The sequence below is a fragment of the Oreochromis aureus genome, linkage group 3 (genome assembly GCF_013358895.1).
Source record: "Oreochromis aureus strain Israel breed Guangdong linkage group 3, ZZ_aureus, whole genome shotgun sequence".
Taxonomy (NCBI): domain Eukaryota; kingdom Metazoa; phylum Chordata; class Actinopteri; order Cichliformes; family Cichlidae; genus Oreochromis; species Oreochromis aureus.
The window spans coordinates 116,846,134-116,860,275 of NC_052944.1; the positions used below are offsets into that span (position 1 = coordinate 116,846,134).

Consider the following 14,142-nt stretch of genomic DNA (forward strand, 5'->3'; position numbering starts at 1 on the left):
CAGTTGTTACAGATGGGACAGACATGACTGGGGGATAGGAAAGGGAGAAAGAAAGAGAGGAAGGAAAAGAAAAACAGAAGGGAAAAGGGACAGTGAGAAAGGGCACTTACAAAGACAAAGAGAAAAAAAAAAAATCTCCTGGATCACCTGTTGAGAGAAAAAGGAGAAGACAAGCAAAAAAAAACAACAAAAAAACCAACAACAAAGCAACATACTAAACACAACACCATCACGTTAATCTAGCTAAGTGTGAACAGCAGTAAATACTAAATATTGAAAGTTGTTGTGCAGCACGCAGGACAGACAGCGCACAATGTGCTTTGAAGTAGCAGCTAAGAAAGGTGTAGTTTGTCTATGAACAGTGAACACCGTGTGCACACCTGTGTGGATCAACGCTTGTATACAAAAGGTTTCCCCATGTAACGGTCTGCTAGAGGGTGTGGAGGCCCATAGCCCCGTCCCCAGGGCATGAAGCAGGCATGGAGGAGATCCAGGCTCCAGACATCCAGAGGCCCCAGAGTGCGAGAGCCCAAGGAGTACCACCGGAGGGGCATCCGTGCCACCTTCCTGGGAAGGGCTGAGGAGATCCCCAGACGAGGGGTCACCCAGTAGCCACGGGCAGAAGCCAGAGGGGCTGCACCGGCGTGCCCGCCGGCTCTGCCGGCAGCCAGCTGTGCCAGAGTGAACCGAGTTGCAGGCCCGAGGCCGGAGGCCCGAGGGCCCCTTGCTCTCGGAAGAGGCCTGACCGGCGACAGGCACCAGGCCCCGCCAATTAGCCACCGGGAGTGAGCTGGTGCATACCTGAGCGCCCAGCCCGGACACCAAGAACCACCAATGCACCAACCCCTGAGGGCATCAGTTACCAGCAGGGAGTGGGTGAAGGAGATAGGCCTCCACACTTGGAGGGCCTGGGAGTTCCCAGGGAGGTGGAGTCTAAGACCCGACCTGACATATAGACACAGACAAACAGGCACACACAGACATGAACATGCTTTCCCACCCTCATGCACACATATACAAACACTCAGCACTCACCCAACGTAGGGACAGACATACATAGACATGTACACACAATCATACTCCCCAAACATACTCTATGCCCCGGGTCCAGGTACCCTCGCCCCCAGAGGGGAAACGGCACCAGACCCAAGATATGTGACCCTTTCCCCGGGGTGGAGGCAAGCAGACCGCCCCAGGCTCCGCAGCAGCAGGGAGGCCAATCGGACGGCCAACACCTCCTCCCAGCCCCCGCCCGATGGCCAGTAGAGAACGGGGGTGTGTGAGACCCCATACCTCCCTCCTCCCGCTCATGTGTAGTGTTGCTGCGTGTTGTTCTAAAGTGCATTTAAAACAAGGAGGGCATGGTGCTGCTGCCAGAGAGCAGCAGGTGTTAGCACGGCCCCTCCCGAGAACCCTCAATGTCTACATGGATTTAAAATTGAGAGGTGGGCACCGACGCCAGAGGTAGGGTTGAGTACACAGACCGTCCACTGGACGCCGTTAACCTGGTCACCCTCAAGGCCCTATATATATATATATATGTGTGTGTGTGTGTGTGTGTGTGTGTGTGTGTGTTATGAGAGTGTGAATAATGTGGATGTCTAAGTTGTGAAATAAAATTGAGGCGCAGGTGGCCAGAAGGGGACAGAGGGGGGGGAATGCCTCCCCTGCACCCTGGTGACACACCCGCACCCCAAGGCCCTACCTGTGTGGGTGGGTGTGAAAAACCAATTTCTTAATGAATGGTGGGGTTTTTTTTGCTACACTGGAATAACGAAGCTCAGGGGTGAACAAATGCCAAAATAACAAACAAAACAAGCTAAGTCAGGAGGTGGTGCTGTCTAAACCCTATGTGAAACCAAAAACCAAACAAAAGAAAAGCGCTACACCTTACTCCCTAACTGTGATAAACAGGAGAAAACAGTGCAAGGAAAAACAATAAGGCAGCTCACCCCTTCTGTTCCAGTGCTATTTACAATGTGCTATTTACAGAAAACTAATGTACACACTATATACAGAACTGCGAAAGTCGCAAAAAGTCACAGGCACCAATGTCAGGGGTTTTGGAGGCCAGGGTCAGGTCTGCTACTGCTGTCAGTGGCTGCCCCGGGACAACTGCTGGTGAGGGATTTTGATTGTGACCACATGATCAGGGGACCAATCAGCAGCCGCCAGCTCATCCAATCAGGGACCTGCAAAGACTTAAGGACACAGACACAAAGAAACACAGCCACCACAACAAATTATGGCCAGGGCCATAACACCAATATTTCCTTCTTTATTTAAATGACGGGTGTCACAGATGTGACCTAGTAAAGTGTAACTGAACAATAGTAATGTATTTAACACTCTCATGGTGTGCTTAGAAGTTAATGTCAGCTAAAGTAATATACTAGCGAAAAACTATTTCCAGGCTCAACTTCCATCATACAGATGATGCTCGTGGCAAAAGAGTAATGTTCAGAAGCCTTTTCATTATGAAATCTGTTTCTGTTCATGAGGAAATCCTATTCAACCTGATTAAATAGACATTTTTCAGTATTTAGCTGCTATACGCCCATCTTGGTGTGAAGTGAACTGGAGTCTGTCTGTACTAGTTTTGGATTCATCGTCATCCCTCCTACATCGACACAGCGATCTGGCTTAAATGTTAGCTCCCTCCAAAATAAGAGCTTTTTTAAAAACTCAGATTGAGGTCTTATTTTGAAAGGCAGAGTTTGTTGAAGCGGTTTCCTGGAGCAGAACCCTAAACTATTATATAAACAAGATTTAATAAGCACATATGTCATCTGTGCTCATTAAACTGACATCATGCAGTTTATCACCATCAATGAAGAGCTCAAGGAGATGTTGGTGACATCTGAGCTGTACGTATTGATCGGATCAATATGGAAGTTCATATTTCTTTGATTGGATCCGTTTTAAAAGCAGCTTTTTTTATAGAATGACAGAAACATGAGAGATGGTGAATGTCTTTAATATTTGATACAATGAGTAGTATTGGATGTCCACTTAATCAGCCATGGTGGAAAAATACAATTAAGAATGAGAAATCAAACATTTGGATTGATTTTAATGAGCTCAGACTTGTTGAAAATGCAGAGGAGCTGGTTGTGAACTGAGCTTCAGAGAAACACAACATACTGATATTCACTGTGAAGCTTTGAGTGGAAAAAGACAGAAAAACAACATGTGGATCCTGGAATAATGGGAGCTTCCATCTTTAAAGGACTGAAGAGGAAGAAGTTTACAAGGAATCATTTAGAAGAGTTTCAAACATCAACTGATTGAATCCATGAATCTGAAAACGTGTTTGTGAGTGAAAGACACAGACATGTACAGACTGAACTATCTGTTCAACAGTCAGAGTGTTTCTCTAACAGGAGGACACTGTTTACACTCAACTCAGCACAGGGACACTGAGGAACCAGGAGACCAGACTGTAAACCCAGGATAAAGAGTTTGAGTGAATGTGGTGTTGAAGGTGTGGAGGTGGATCAGAGTGTCAGAAGAGACTCTGTAGAAGGACAGAGTGCCAGCAGGACAGTCCACATACACTGCTACTCTGTTAGAGACAGAGGAGGAGGAGGAGGAGGAGGAGGAGGAGGAGGAGATGATAGATGTTTTTATGTTATTGTACCAAAAATGGCTAGGAATGTCATCAGAGCAGTAAAGACTCCAGGATTGTTCACTCCGTCCAAACAAACAGTCTTTTCTTCCTCCTTTTCTTCTGATGCTTCTGTAACTCACTGACATATCAACCCAACCTCTCCACTCAACCTCCCAGTAACAGCGACCAGTCAGACCATTTCTACACAGCAGCTGAGGACAAATATTGAATCTGTCTGGATGATCAGGATATGACTGAACCTCCTCCACACGTGTCACCTTCCTGTTGTTGTCAGACAGTTGGAGGTTTGTGTGCACTGTGCTTGTGTCGATTGTGAGTTGACAGGAATCTGATGGAGAGAACAAACACAATCCAGCTGCAGTTATTGATCCATCATCTGTTCATTGATTGACACTTTGATGATGACTCCTGACATCAGAGATGTGAATGATGAAGATGGTTGAATGTGTGCTGCTTTGTTTTCATGAATCCCATTAAAAACACACTTACACTTCCTCAGACCTGGTCTCAACCATTTGACTCCAGCAGGCTCCACTCTGAAAGGAGGAGGGGGGTCAGAGCAGCACAGTCTCTTTCAGCATGCACACATGGATATTACATGGCTTTCATACACAGACTGAAACCTGTTCATCTTCTGATGAGTGTTAAATTGTGACTGCTGCTGGTTAGCATGCAATGTTAAAAAATAATAAAATGAACAACAGTAGCATCTCTCTATAAGAAGCAGTCCATTCACTTTCTGAACAGAGTTTTGTTATGTTCCTTTTGCACTATTATGCACATGTTTTTATTACATGGCTTAATTAAGGTACGTATCAGGCTGACATCTGGGGCCAGAGCTGAAACTGCAACTGGCCCATGGTTGCACACACCTTACACATGGCCCACATACTGCAAAGAATGATGACCCTTTGGTGGCCCAGATCTGGTTTGCCAGAGATAATCCACACATGGGCCAGCAAAGGACCACCAGTGTGTCTGCAACTGGCCTTGTGCTGGCCCATGTATGGGCCACCTCTGGCAAACCAGATCTGTGCCACCAAAGGGCCGTCATTCTTTGTGGTATGTGGGCCATGTGAAAGCACATTGTGTGGGCCAGATCTGCGCAATACCAATTTTGCCATGTGGAAGATATCAAAAGTTTAAGACCACTTGAAAAATCCTATCAAATCATATTTTGCATGGTTGGATCTTAGCAAGTTTCAAGTAGAGCAAGTTTCAACATGCAACATGTTCTCAATTGGATTTAGATCAGGGGAACACGCAGGATGGTGGAAAATAGTGATATTGTCCTCCTTGAAAAAGTCCTTTTTCCTGCTGGAATTGTGTACTACAGCATTGTCCTGTTGAAAAACCAGCCGTTACCACACAGACAAGGGCCCTCAGTCATGTCGGATGCTCTCTGGACATAGCTAGTGGCCATTTGATGCCACTTCACCTCCTGAAGCACCATTGTTCTACTGAAGGAACAAGCACACCAGACCATTATGATGCCCTCTCCACTGTGGCGTGTAGAAAACATCTGAGGTGGGATCTGCTTACCATGCCAGTAACATTGGAAATAATCAGGAACGTAAAGGTTACGTTTTTTTCCTCATCCGAGAATAAAGCTTTCTTTCCCCTTTTAATGTCCCATGTTTGGTCCTCTCTTGTACAGTCCAAATGGTCAATTCTGTGGCATTCAAGGAGATGAGGCCTTTTATTTTACTTTTTTTAAGCTCTTAAGTCTCAGATGCTGTCTAATGGCTATGGGGCTGCAGTCGGCACCAGTAACGGCCTTAATTTAGGTCGAGGATCGTCCAGTGTCTTGACGGACAACCAATTGGATCTTCTGACTAAGTGCTGGTGATATTTTTGGGGACTTCCACTTGACTCTTTTGTTCCATAACCCTCAGGATTATCTAAGATATTTTAAATGACTGTCTTACTGCGTCTCACCTCTGCAGTGATGGCGAGCTGTGAGAGAGCCTGCTTATTCAGATCAATAACCTGACCACATTCAAAAGGGGAACATGTCTGTGAAGGTTCTCAGTCATCCAGGTCATTGTAGTCTAAGGAGCTTGGAAAGAAAAGCGGGGGGGAAAGAAAAGTGGGGGGGAAACTCCCACTAGGTTTAAATCTGGGACTCTCCACCATTTGACCCTTAGAACTGAAGAAGCTTCTCGGATGAGAGGTGAAACGTCTTCAAGCAACTTAAAGAAGTCCAGACGCTTTTCTTTCCAAGCTCCTTAGACTCAAAAAGGGAACGTTTTTTTTTTTTTTTTACTTTGCCATAGGAACGTCATGACAGTTTGACTACCTGACAGAAAATGACAATGAATATGCATTTTTGTACAGATTTGGCCTTTTAAAGGCATGTGGTCCTAAACTTTTGATCAGCTGTAAAACAGCCTTTAAAGTTTGTTTTCAATAAATTGCATGCTCAATTTTTTTTTTTATCTCACTCCCATTTCTCCTTGTTGCATGCTGAAGCTCTACCTTGTTAAGATCCAACCATGCAAAATATGATTTTCTTGCCATTTTTCAATTGGTCTTAAACTTTTGATCGTGACTGTACGTGACTCTGGGCGAACCGTGTTGCATCTTTCTTTGTCACCTCTATAAGGAAACTGATGCCAAAAAAAGTCTCCAAGCAATTGTGGAACTCTCAAAAAGTTGATTCTGTTCAAATGATTGTAGCGTTTTCACTTTTTTCGGAAGAACGTCCAACGATTCTTTACAGTAACATAAGGATTAGTGTGTTTGCTGAGAAATTAAACTCATCCCTAAATAGTTTTGACATGAACAGAATCAACTATTTTGGGAATTCCTTATCTGAACGATTGAGCATGCATCAGTGTAATTGTGGAACTGTCCTTTTATTGACTAAACTTCCAAAATCAACACACATCATGAAAGTTGGCTAATCAAAAGAACACCTCATCTCCTAATGCACTTAGCTGTAGAAAACTAAGAAAGGGTGCTAAACATATTCTCCTGTCATAAACAAAATTAAAGGGTTGTAGCCTACATCCCATTTCCCAAACAATATATCCAGTATGTGTTTATTCCCCTGAGCTTTCCTCATCTCTGATCTGTGAATAAAAGCTGATTATGAGTAAGAGTACCAATGAGCATGCTCTGAAAAAATTAACTTGAATTAAAATATTTATTTCATGAGCTAAATGTAGCATTATCCATATATCCATTTTCTCCTGCTTATCTGGGGCTGTGTCGCTGTGGCAGCAGCCTAAGCTGAGAAGACCAGACCTTTCTATCCCCAGCCACCTCCTCTAGCTTGAACACCAAAGCATTCCCAGGCTGCAGAGAGATATAAACTCTTCAGTGTGTCCTGCGTCTGTCCCGAGGCCTCCTCATGGTGTTGCCTAGGAGGCACCCTTGGCAGATGCCCGAATCAACTCAACTGGCTCATTACTTTGATGACCAAACTCTTCACCCAATCTCTAAGTGAGAGGCCAGCCGCCCTTCAGTGAAATCTCATTTCTTCTGCTTGAATTCATAATCTCATTCTTTTGGTCACTACCCATAACTCGTTGCCATAGCTGAGGGTAGGGACATAGATTGACTGGTAAATTGAGAAAGTTGCTTTTACACTCAGCTCTCTCTTCACTACAATGGGCTGGTACAGACTAATCACTGCAGCCAGAGCACCAGTCCGTCTGTCAATCTCCTTTTCCCCTATCCCCTCACTCATGAACAAGATTCTAAAATACTTAAACTCCTTCACTTGATACTTGTCACTGTCCCGGAGTGTGCACGCCACCCTTTTCCAGTTGAGGACGGAATTAACAGAACCACATCATCTGCTAAAATGAAAAGGGAAAAAAAACAGATTCTGAGGCAACCCAAGTGGAAGCCTTGAACCATTTGGCTATGCCTAGAAATTCTGTCCATAAAAATTATGAAGAGAATCACTGACAAAGGGCAGCCTTGAGAAAGTTAAACACCCATCGGACACAAGTATGACTTAATGCAACATATGAGGACCAAGTTCAACCTCTGGTCCCCTTTCCTGAAAATGGAAAATAGTTTATAGTGCTGGATTTTATCATTATTATCTGATAACAAGTGATTAGAGGAGGCACCACTCACAGGTATCATTTTGTGTGGAAAAAGGGTCACATTACACGTAAAATGCCCCTTTTCATTTGTGTACTCTCAGAGCTTGAAATAGAGAGCCATCATTGTGATACCCATCATCTCTGATTGGGGCTTCATGTATTGCTGAGCCAGCTCACCCAAAGAAAACCTGGCTGTGTTGAAGTTCATTTCTAGTACAAGCCTTTGATTTGGTTAAGATTTGATAACATTTGCATTTCATAAAATAAGTTTATATTCTCTTGGTTATTTTTTTATTTTAGGCATATCTTCTAGTCATTTGTGTTTATATTTTTTCAGTTTAGAAATATGGTTCCTTGATGTTATTGCAACATCCTTATTTTTTTAGTTGAAATCATTCCCATTTCTTCTGATTTCTATATCACTGATCTAAAACAGAAGCTTGATTTCTTTACTGAAATTACCATCTTTTAATTGTGTCTTTTTTAACAGAAATGCTACACCAGCTGTATAATGTGATGATACATGGCTAAAGAAGCCAGTACGTCCCCAGTGCTGTTTACTAAATGTACCTCTTCCCCTGTTTGCCAAGTCACTTGTAAAAAATACAAATTACCTCTTCATTTCTTTTAACCAGGTAGTATTTAAAGTAGGGCTGTCAATGCTGACTATTAGACATTGCTTTCAGCTGAAGTTTAGCTTTTAGTTAGTGCAATAAAAATAAGAAATGATCCAACAACAACAACTGTACCAACCTGATTAAAACCTGTTTCAATATCTAATCAAACAAAAAGAAACATATAATGCATACTTACATTCTGAACATGTAGCCAGGAATCCAACTACTGACCTGAAGTTTCAAAGGCAAGTACCACTACCACTACGTTATCTAGCTGCTGATTTCTACCTGTTGATTTTACCAATTTCTTTTTTAAGGTCTACATGTTTCCTCTACATGTTTCCTTTTCTTTCATCACGGAGGGTCCCTGCGAAGGCACAGCACCGCCAAACAAAAGCCAATTACTGACTCTCTGCTGAGTGGGGAAAAGTCAACACATGAGTACAGCTCAGCAGGGCATCAGGTATAACACTAAACACTCAAAGCACCAGACAGTAATTGATAGAGCGGTACACCAGACAGACTGGACCTCACTGCATGGATTGACCATACGAAAGCCTGCACTCAATAAACCTCATTTACTAATGGTGCTTTTGAATCCTTCATGTGTAGATCCATGATTTAGCAATATTTTACTACCTGAATTTATTCATACTTTACAAACATATTTTAAAATCCTTTTGACCATATGCACAAATAAATCAGACCCTGTCTGTCTTAGAAGTCAGGCTCCTACTCTTAGTACTCCTACTAATAATGAATATATACAGCAAATCACCAGCTCTTTATATCTTGTGCTTAAAAAAACACAAACCCCAACAATTCTATTATGCTCAGCACAAGGCCATCGGTTTAGGACAATTATGATTTACTAATATATGCATAGCGTTGGGAAAAAAAATTAAATAGGTATATATATTATATAATTTAGGCACAAATGTTGCATACAAAGTCATTATTTTGTGCAGGGTGAGAATGCTCTGTCAGATGTTCAAAAATGTGGCCCTAAGGACCACAAATAATACTGGAGTGCTAACAGTACACTGATAATATATATGAAGTCAGTGGAACAGTGGAAGACATCACTAGAGGCAAATTCCAAAACAATCAGACATGGCATCATCAAGTGTGGAATACACTAAGATGAACTGTCCCTTTGCTGTTCTAATAGGTTGCAGTCTTTCTGGAAGGCTTTCTGCAAGATTTTGGAATGTTTCTGTGGGAATTTCTTCCCATTCAGTTTGAAGAGGATTTAAGAAGTCAGACACTGACTTTGGACAGTCCTGTTATGACCCAGGTCATTGTTGCCGTGTGGTGCTGTTACTTGCCACACCATGCGGGGGCATTGTGTGTACTCTGTGATGTCTGTGTTATGTAAGTTTCCAGGTGGAGGCTGACCATTGGTGGAAGAGGGAATGAGGCCAGCTACAAATTGGGACCTGACTGGGACGGCAGACCCTCCTCCTACTTCCTGTTTCCAGTGAGCTGCGCGTTTGGGGCCCTTTGTGCCGTGTGACAGAGCTAGGCTGCAGTAAAAACAGTGTAGAGAGTCGTTTATCTGGACATGGTAGCTGTAGGGGTGGGAAGCCATTTCTTTTACAACCTTTTTTCTCCTGTTTCGGGTAGGGAGACAGGTTAGAGGTTTGTATTTTCTTTTGGGGTTGACTCACTATAGGTAAGTTAGTTCTGATTCATTTCCAGTGTGTTTTGTTTGTTGTTTTGGCCGTGCCCACCCTGACGCTCGCTACCTGTCAAGTTAATAAAACTACTAGTCATTGTAAAGCTGTGGCTGTGTGATTTACTTCTTTTTATTATTTTTCTTGTGTTGCACTCCAGCCCCCCCCCCCAGGCCGGTGTGTAACAAGTCCACTAAGAATTTTCTTGTCTGGGACTAAGACGCAACGGCCAAAGCCCAGTAAGACAGTGATTAAAATGTATGGTCTAATGCTTTGGTCTATATATTGTATGTAACAGCTGATTAATAATATTATTATTGGTGGATTGCAATAATATAAAAAAATAAAAACAAAACCTGATACTCTGTAGTGTACAATTTTTTTTCCAACCAATTTATCTTCATAATGGATGAAAATGCTGACATTTACAAAGTTTCATATGTATAATGTCTCATTATTCATTAGTGCATTACTTGATCTGACCTGATAATTGTAGAGTTTAGACTCTTCAGCATTTTCAGTCCTGAATCATTCAGAGAGTTGTTACTCAGGTCTAGCTCTCTAAGACTGCAGGACTGGGAGCTGAGAACTGAGGACAGAGTTTCACAGCTTCTCTCTGAGAGTTTACAGCCACTTAGTCTGGAAAATCATGAAGACAGAAACAAACAACATAAGTGTACTCATGGCGTCACAAGTAATTATTTGTGAGGAGTTAGTAGATTTTGGTATATTTTTCTTCTTCTTATGTTCTCACTTGATTATTTAACACTAGCAAGTGAAGATTTCAGACAAGTTTGAAATGTGTTAGGAATGTTTTAGTAAAATCTTTGAAAAACAAAAACAGATAGATAAAGCTCAGATTCTTTGTGATTATTTTCATAAATAAAAGAAAATTAATAATAAAATTTTTTTTTGGTCTTACCTGAGAGTTTCTAGTTTACAGTGTGGATTTGCCAATCCAACAGACAGAAGCTTCACTCCTGAATCCTGTAGGTTGTTGTTACTCAGGTCCAGCTTTCTCAGAGTACAGCATGGGGAGCTGAGAACTGAAGACAGAACTTCACAGCTTCTCTCTAAGAGTAAACAGTGACTTAATCTGAAAAGTTATTAACATAAAGAGAAATGATCCTTGTGTTAAAATTGATTCATGTTGCTGTGAAAAGTTATTAGTGAAATCTTATTTAATTTTCTGTTTTGATCTGCGTTGTAATTTGCTGGCTTGGATCTCAGTTGATTATTTAACATAGGAAAGTGAGGATCCCAACCAAGCTAGAAATGGGATACTTTTACTAAAAGAAAGAATTAAAAAAACAAAAAAAACAAATGCATGGAAGAAATGCAGTATTTTTTGATTAGTTTCCTAACTTAAAAATTTTGAAATGTCACTTAATCTTACCTAAGAGTTTCAAGTTTACAATGTTGACTCGCCACTTCAGCAGACAGAAGCTTCACTGCTGAATCTTGAAGTTTGTTGTTACTCAGGTCCAGCTCTCTCAGAACAGAGTGTTGTGAACTTAGGACTGAGGACAAAGCTTCACAACTTCCTTTTGAAAGATTGCAGCCACTAAGTCTGGAAAAAAAAAAAACAATAATAGGAAAAGAGATAAAAACATTTTTATACAGGATTTAATTTTAAGGATAGTGCAAGGTGGGGTTGCTCAGCACAGCTTCAACTCATTGGCCAATTATTTGTATATGGTGCTTCCTTCAGTGGTTGTAAAAAACAAAGTGTTTGTGTGCATATAGTAACAGAACCCAAATGTAGCAAGCTCTAGATAGAATGACAGAGCTTACAGCAGTTTGTTGGTGGTTTTGACCACTGGCAGCAGCCTCAGAAGAGCCTCCTCTGAAGCAGAGTATTTCTTCAAGTCAAACACATCCAGATCTTTTTCTGATGACAGTAAGATGAAAACCAGAGCTGACCACTGAGCAGGAGATAATTTATCTGTGGAGAGACTTCCTGAACTCAGGGAATGTTGGATCTCCTCCACTAGAGAACGATCATTCAGTTCATTCAGACAGTGGAACAGATTGATGCTTTTCTCTGCAGATAGATTTTCACTTATTTTCTTTTTGATGTACTGGACAGTTTCCTGACTGGTCTGTGAGCTACTTCCTGTCTGTGTCAGCAGACCTTGTAGGAGACTCTGATTGGTCTGCAGTGAAAGACCCAGGAGGAAGCGGAGGAACAAGTCCAGGTGTCCGTTTGAACTCTGTAAGGCCTTGTTCACAGCATTCTGGTATAGAGATTGTGATTTTGATTTGTTAATCAATTTAGGCCACTTCGAGGATGTGTGTTGTTCTTCCAGCAGATTGAGTCCAGAGTCGATGAAGGTCAGATGGACATGAAGAGCAGCCAGAAACTCCTGAACACTCAGATGGATGAAGCAGAACACCTTGTCCTGGTACAGTCCTCTCTCCTCTTTAAAGATCTGTGTGAACACTCCTGAGTACACTGAGGCTGCTGTGATATTGATGCCACACTCTGTCAGGTCTGATTCATAGAAGATCAGGTTTCCTTTCTGCAGCTGATCAAAAGCCAGTTTTCCCAGAGTCTCAATCATCTTCCTGCTCTCTGGACTCCAGTGTGGATCTGTCTCAGCTCCTCCATCATACTTGACCTTCTTCACTTTGGCCTGAACCACCAGGAAGTGGATGTACATCTCAGTCAGGGTCTTGGGCAGCTGTCCTCCCTCTCTGGTTTCCAGCACATCCTCCAGAACTGTAGCAGTGATCCAGCAGAAGACTGGGATGTGGCACATGATGTGGAGGCTTCGTGATGTCTTGATGTGGGAGATGATCCTGCTGGCCTGCTCCTCATCTCTGAATCTCTTCCTGAAGTACTCCTCCTTCTGTGGGTCAGTGAACCCTCTGACCTCTGTCACCATGCCAACACAGTCAGGAGGGACCTGATTGGCTGCTGCAGGTCGTGTGGTTATCCAGAGGCGAGCAGAGGGAAGCAGTTTCCCCCTGATGAGGTTTATCAGGAGCACATCCACTGAGGTGGACTTTCTAGGGTCAGTTAGGATTGTAGTTTTGTGGAAGTCCAGAGGAAGTCGACACTCATCCAGACCATCAAAGATGAACACAACCTGGAAGTCTTCAAAGCTGCAGATTCCTGCTTCTTTGGTTTCAGTAAAGAAGTGATGAACAAGTTCCACCAAGCTGAACTTTTCCTCTTTCAGCACATTCAGCTCTCTGAAAGTGAATGGAAATATGAACTGGATGTCCTGGTTGGCTTTGTCTTCAGCCCAGTCCAGGGTGTATTTCTGTGTTAAGACTGTTTTCCCAATGCCAGCCACTCCCTTTGTCAGCACTGTTCTGATTGGTTCGTCTCTTCCAGGTGAGGCTTTAAAGATGTCTTCTTGTCTGATTGTTGTTTCCGGTCTGTCTGGTTTCCTGGATGCTCTTTCAATCTGTCTGACCTCATGTTCACCATTGACCTCTGCAGTCCCTCCCTCTGTGATGTAGAGCTCTGTGTAGATCTGATTCAGAAGGGTTTGGTTTCCTGCTTTAGCGATGCCCTCAAACACACACTGGAACTTCGTCTGCAACTTAGACTTGAGATTATGTTGAAAAAAAGCAAGGCAACGTTCTAAATAAAAAGAAACAAAAAATAAAAAACAAGATTCAGTTTTAAAAGGGGCACATAAAAATTTAATCAATACGTAATCTTTTTTTCATTAAATGTTGGTTAATCTCTGTATACATAAATAAATATAAAATCTATTATCAGCATCTTAAATCTTTATAGAAACCCTCTTACTGCTCTCCAGTCGGTCAGCCAGCACTTCCTGCTTCATTCTCCTCAGGAAGTCCAGAGTGATGTTCACAAATGCCTCTTTGCTGCTCCTCTTCTGCTCATCATCCTCCCTCTGACTCTCTAAGCATTCTGGGTAATTTGTACTCAGAACCTTGTGGATCTTCTTCAGCTCATTCTTCACGAAAGTGATTACGTTTTCCTCCAGCAGCTGGAGCAGAATACTTTATGAATCCATTTTAGACACACTGACAATCCACTGGTCTACAAAGAGCAGCATGGAGATAACTGTGAGCAGAAGAGATGTAAAAGTAGTTGTTGTAAATGTACAGACCATAAATATGGAGTCCAGGTGTGTTTGATGCTGCTGCGCAGACTGACCACTGGGAACCTCTGA

The 14,142-nt window shown here is 42.5% G+C and overlaps 1 protein-coding gene across 1 annotated transcript; it reads right to left on the reverse strand.

The window, feature by feature from the left end:
* Positions 1-3,405: 3,405 nt before the first annotated feature.
* Positions 3,406-14,142, reverse strand: LOC116328904 (NLR family CARD domain-containing protein 3-like; the record flags this gene model as incomplete). Its single annotated transcript, XM_039604100.1, has 7 exons — positions 3,406-3,959; positions 4,121-4,167; positions 10,469-10,624; positions 10,908-11,081; positions 11,780-13,580; positions 13,752-13,956; positions 14,080-14,142. Coding segments are annotated over 7 exons (3,000 nt in total), but the record flags the coding sequence as incomplete, so codon positions are not given.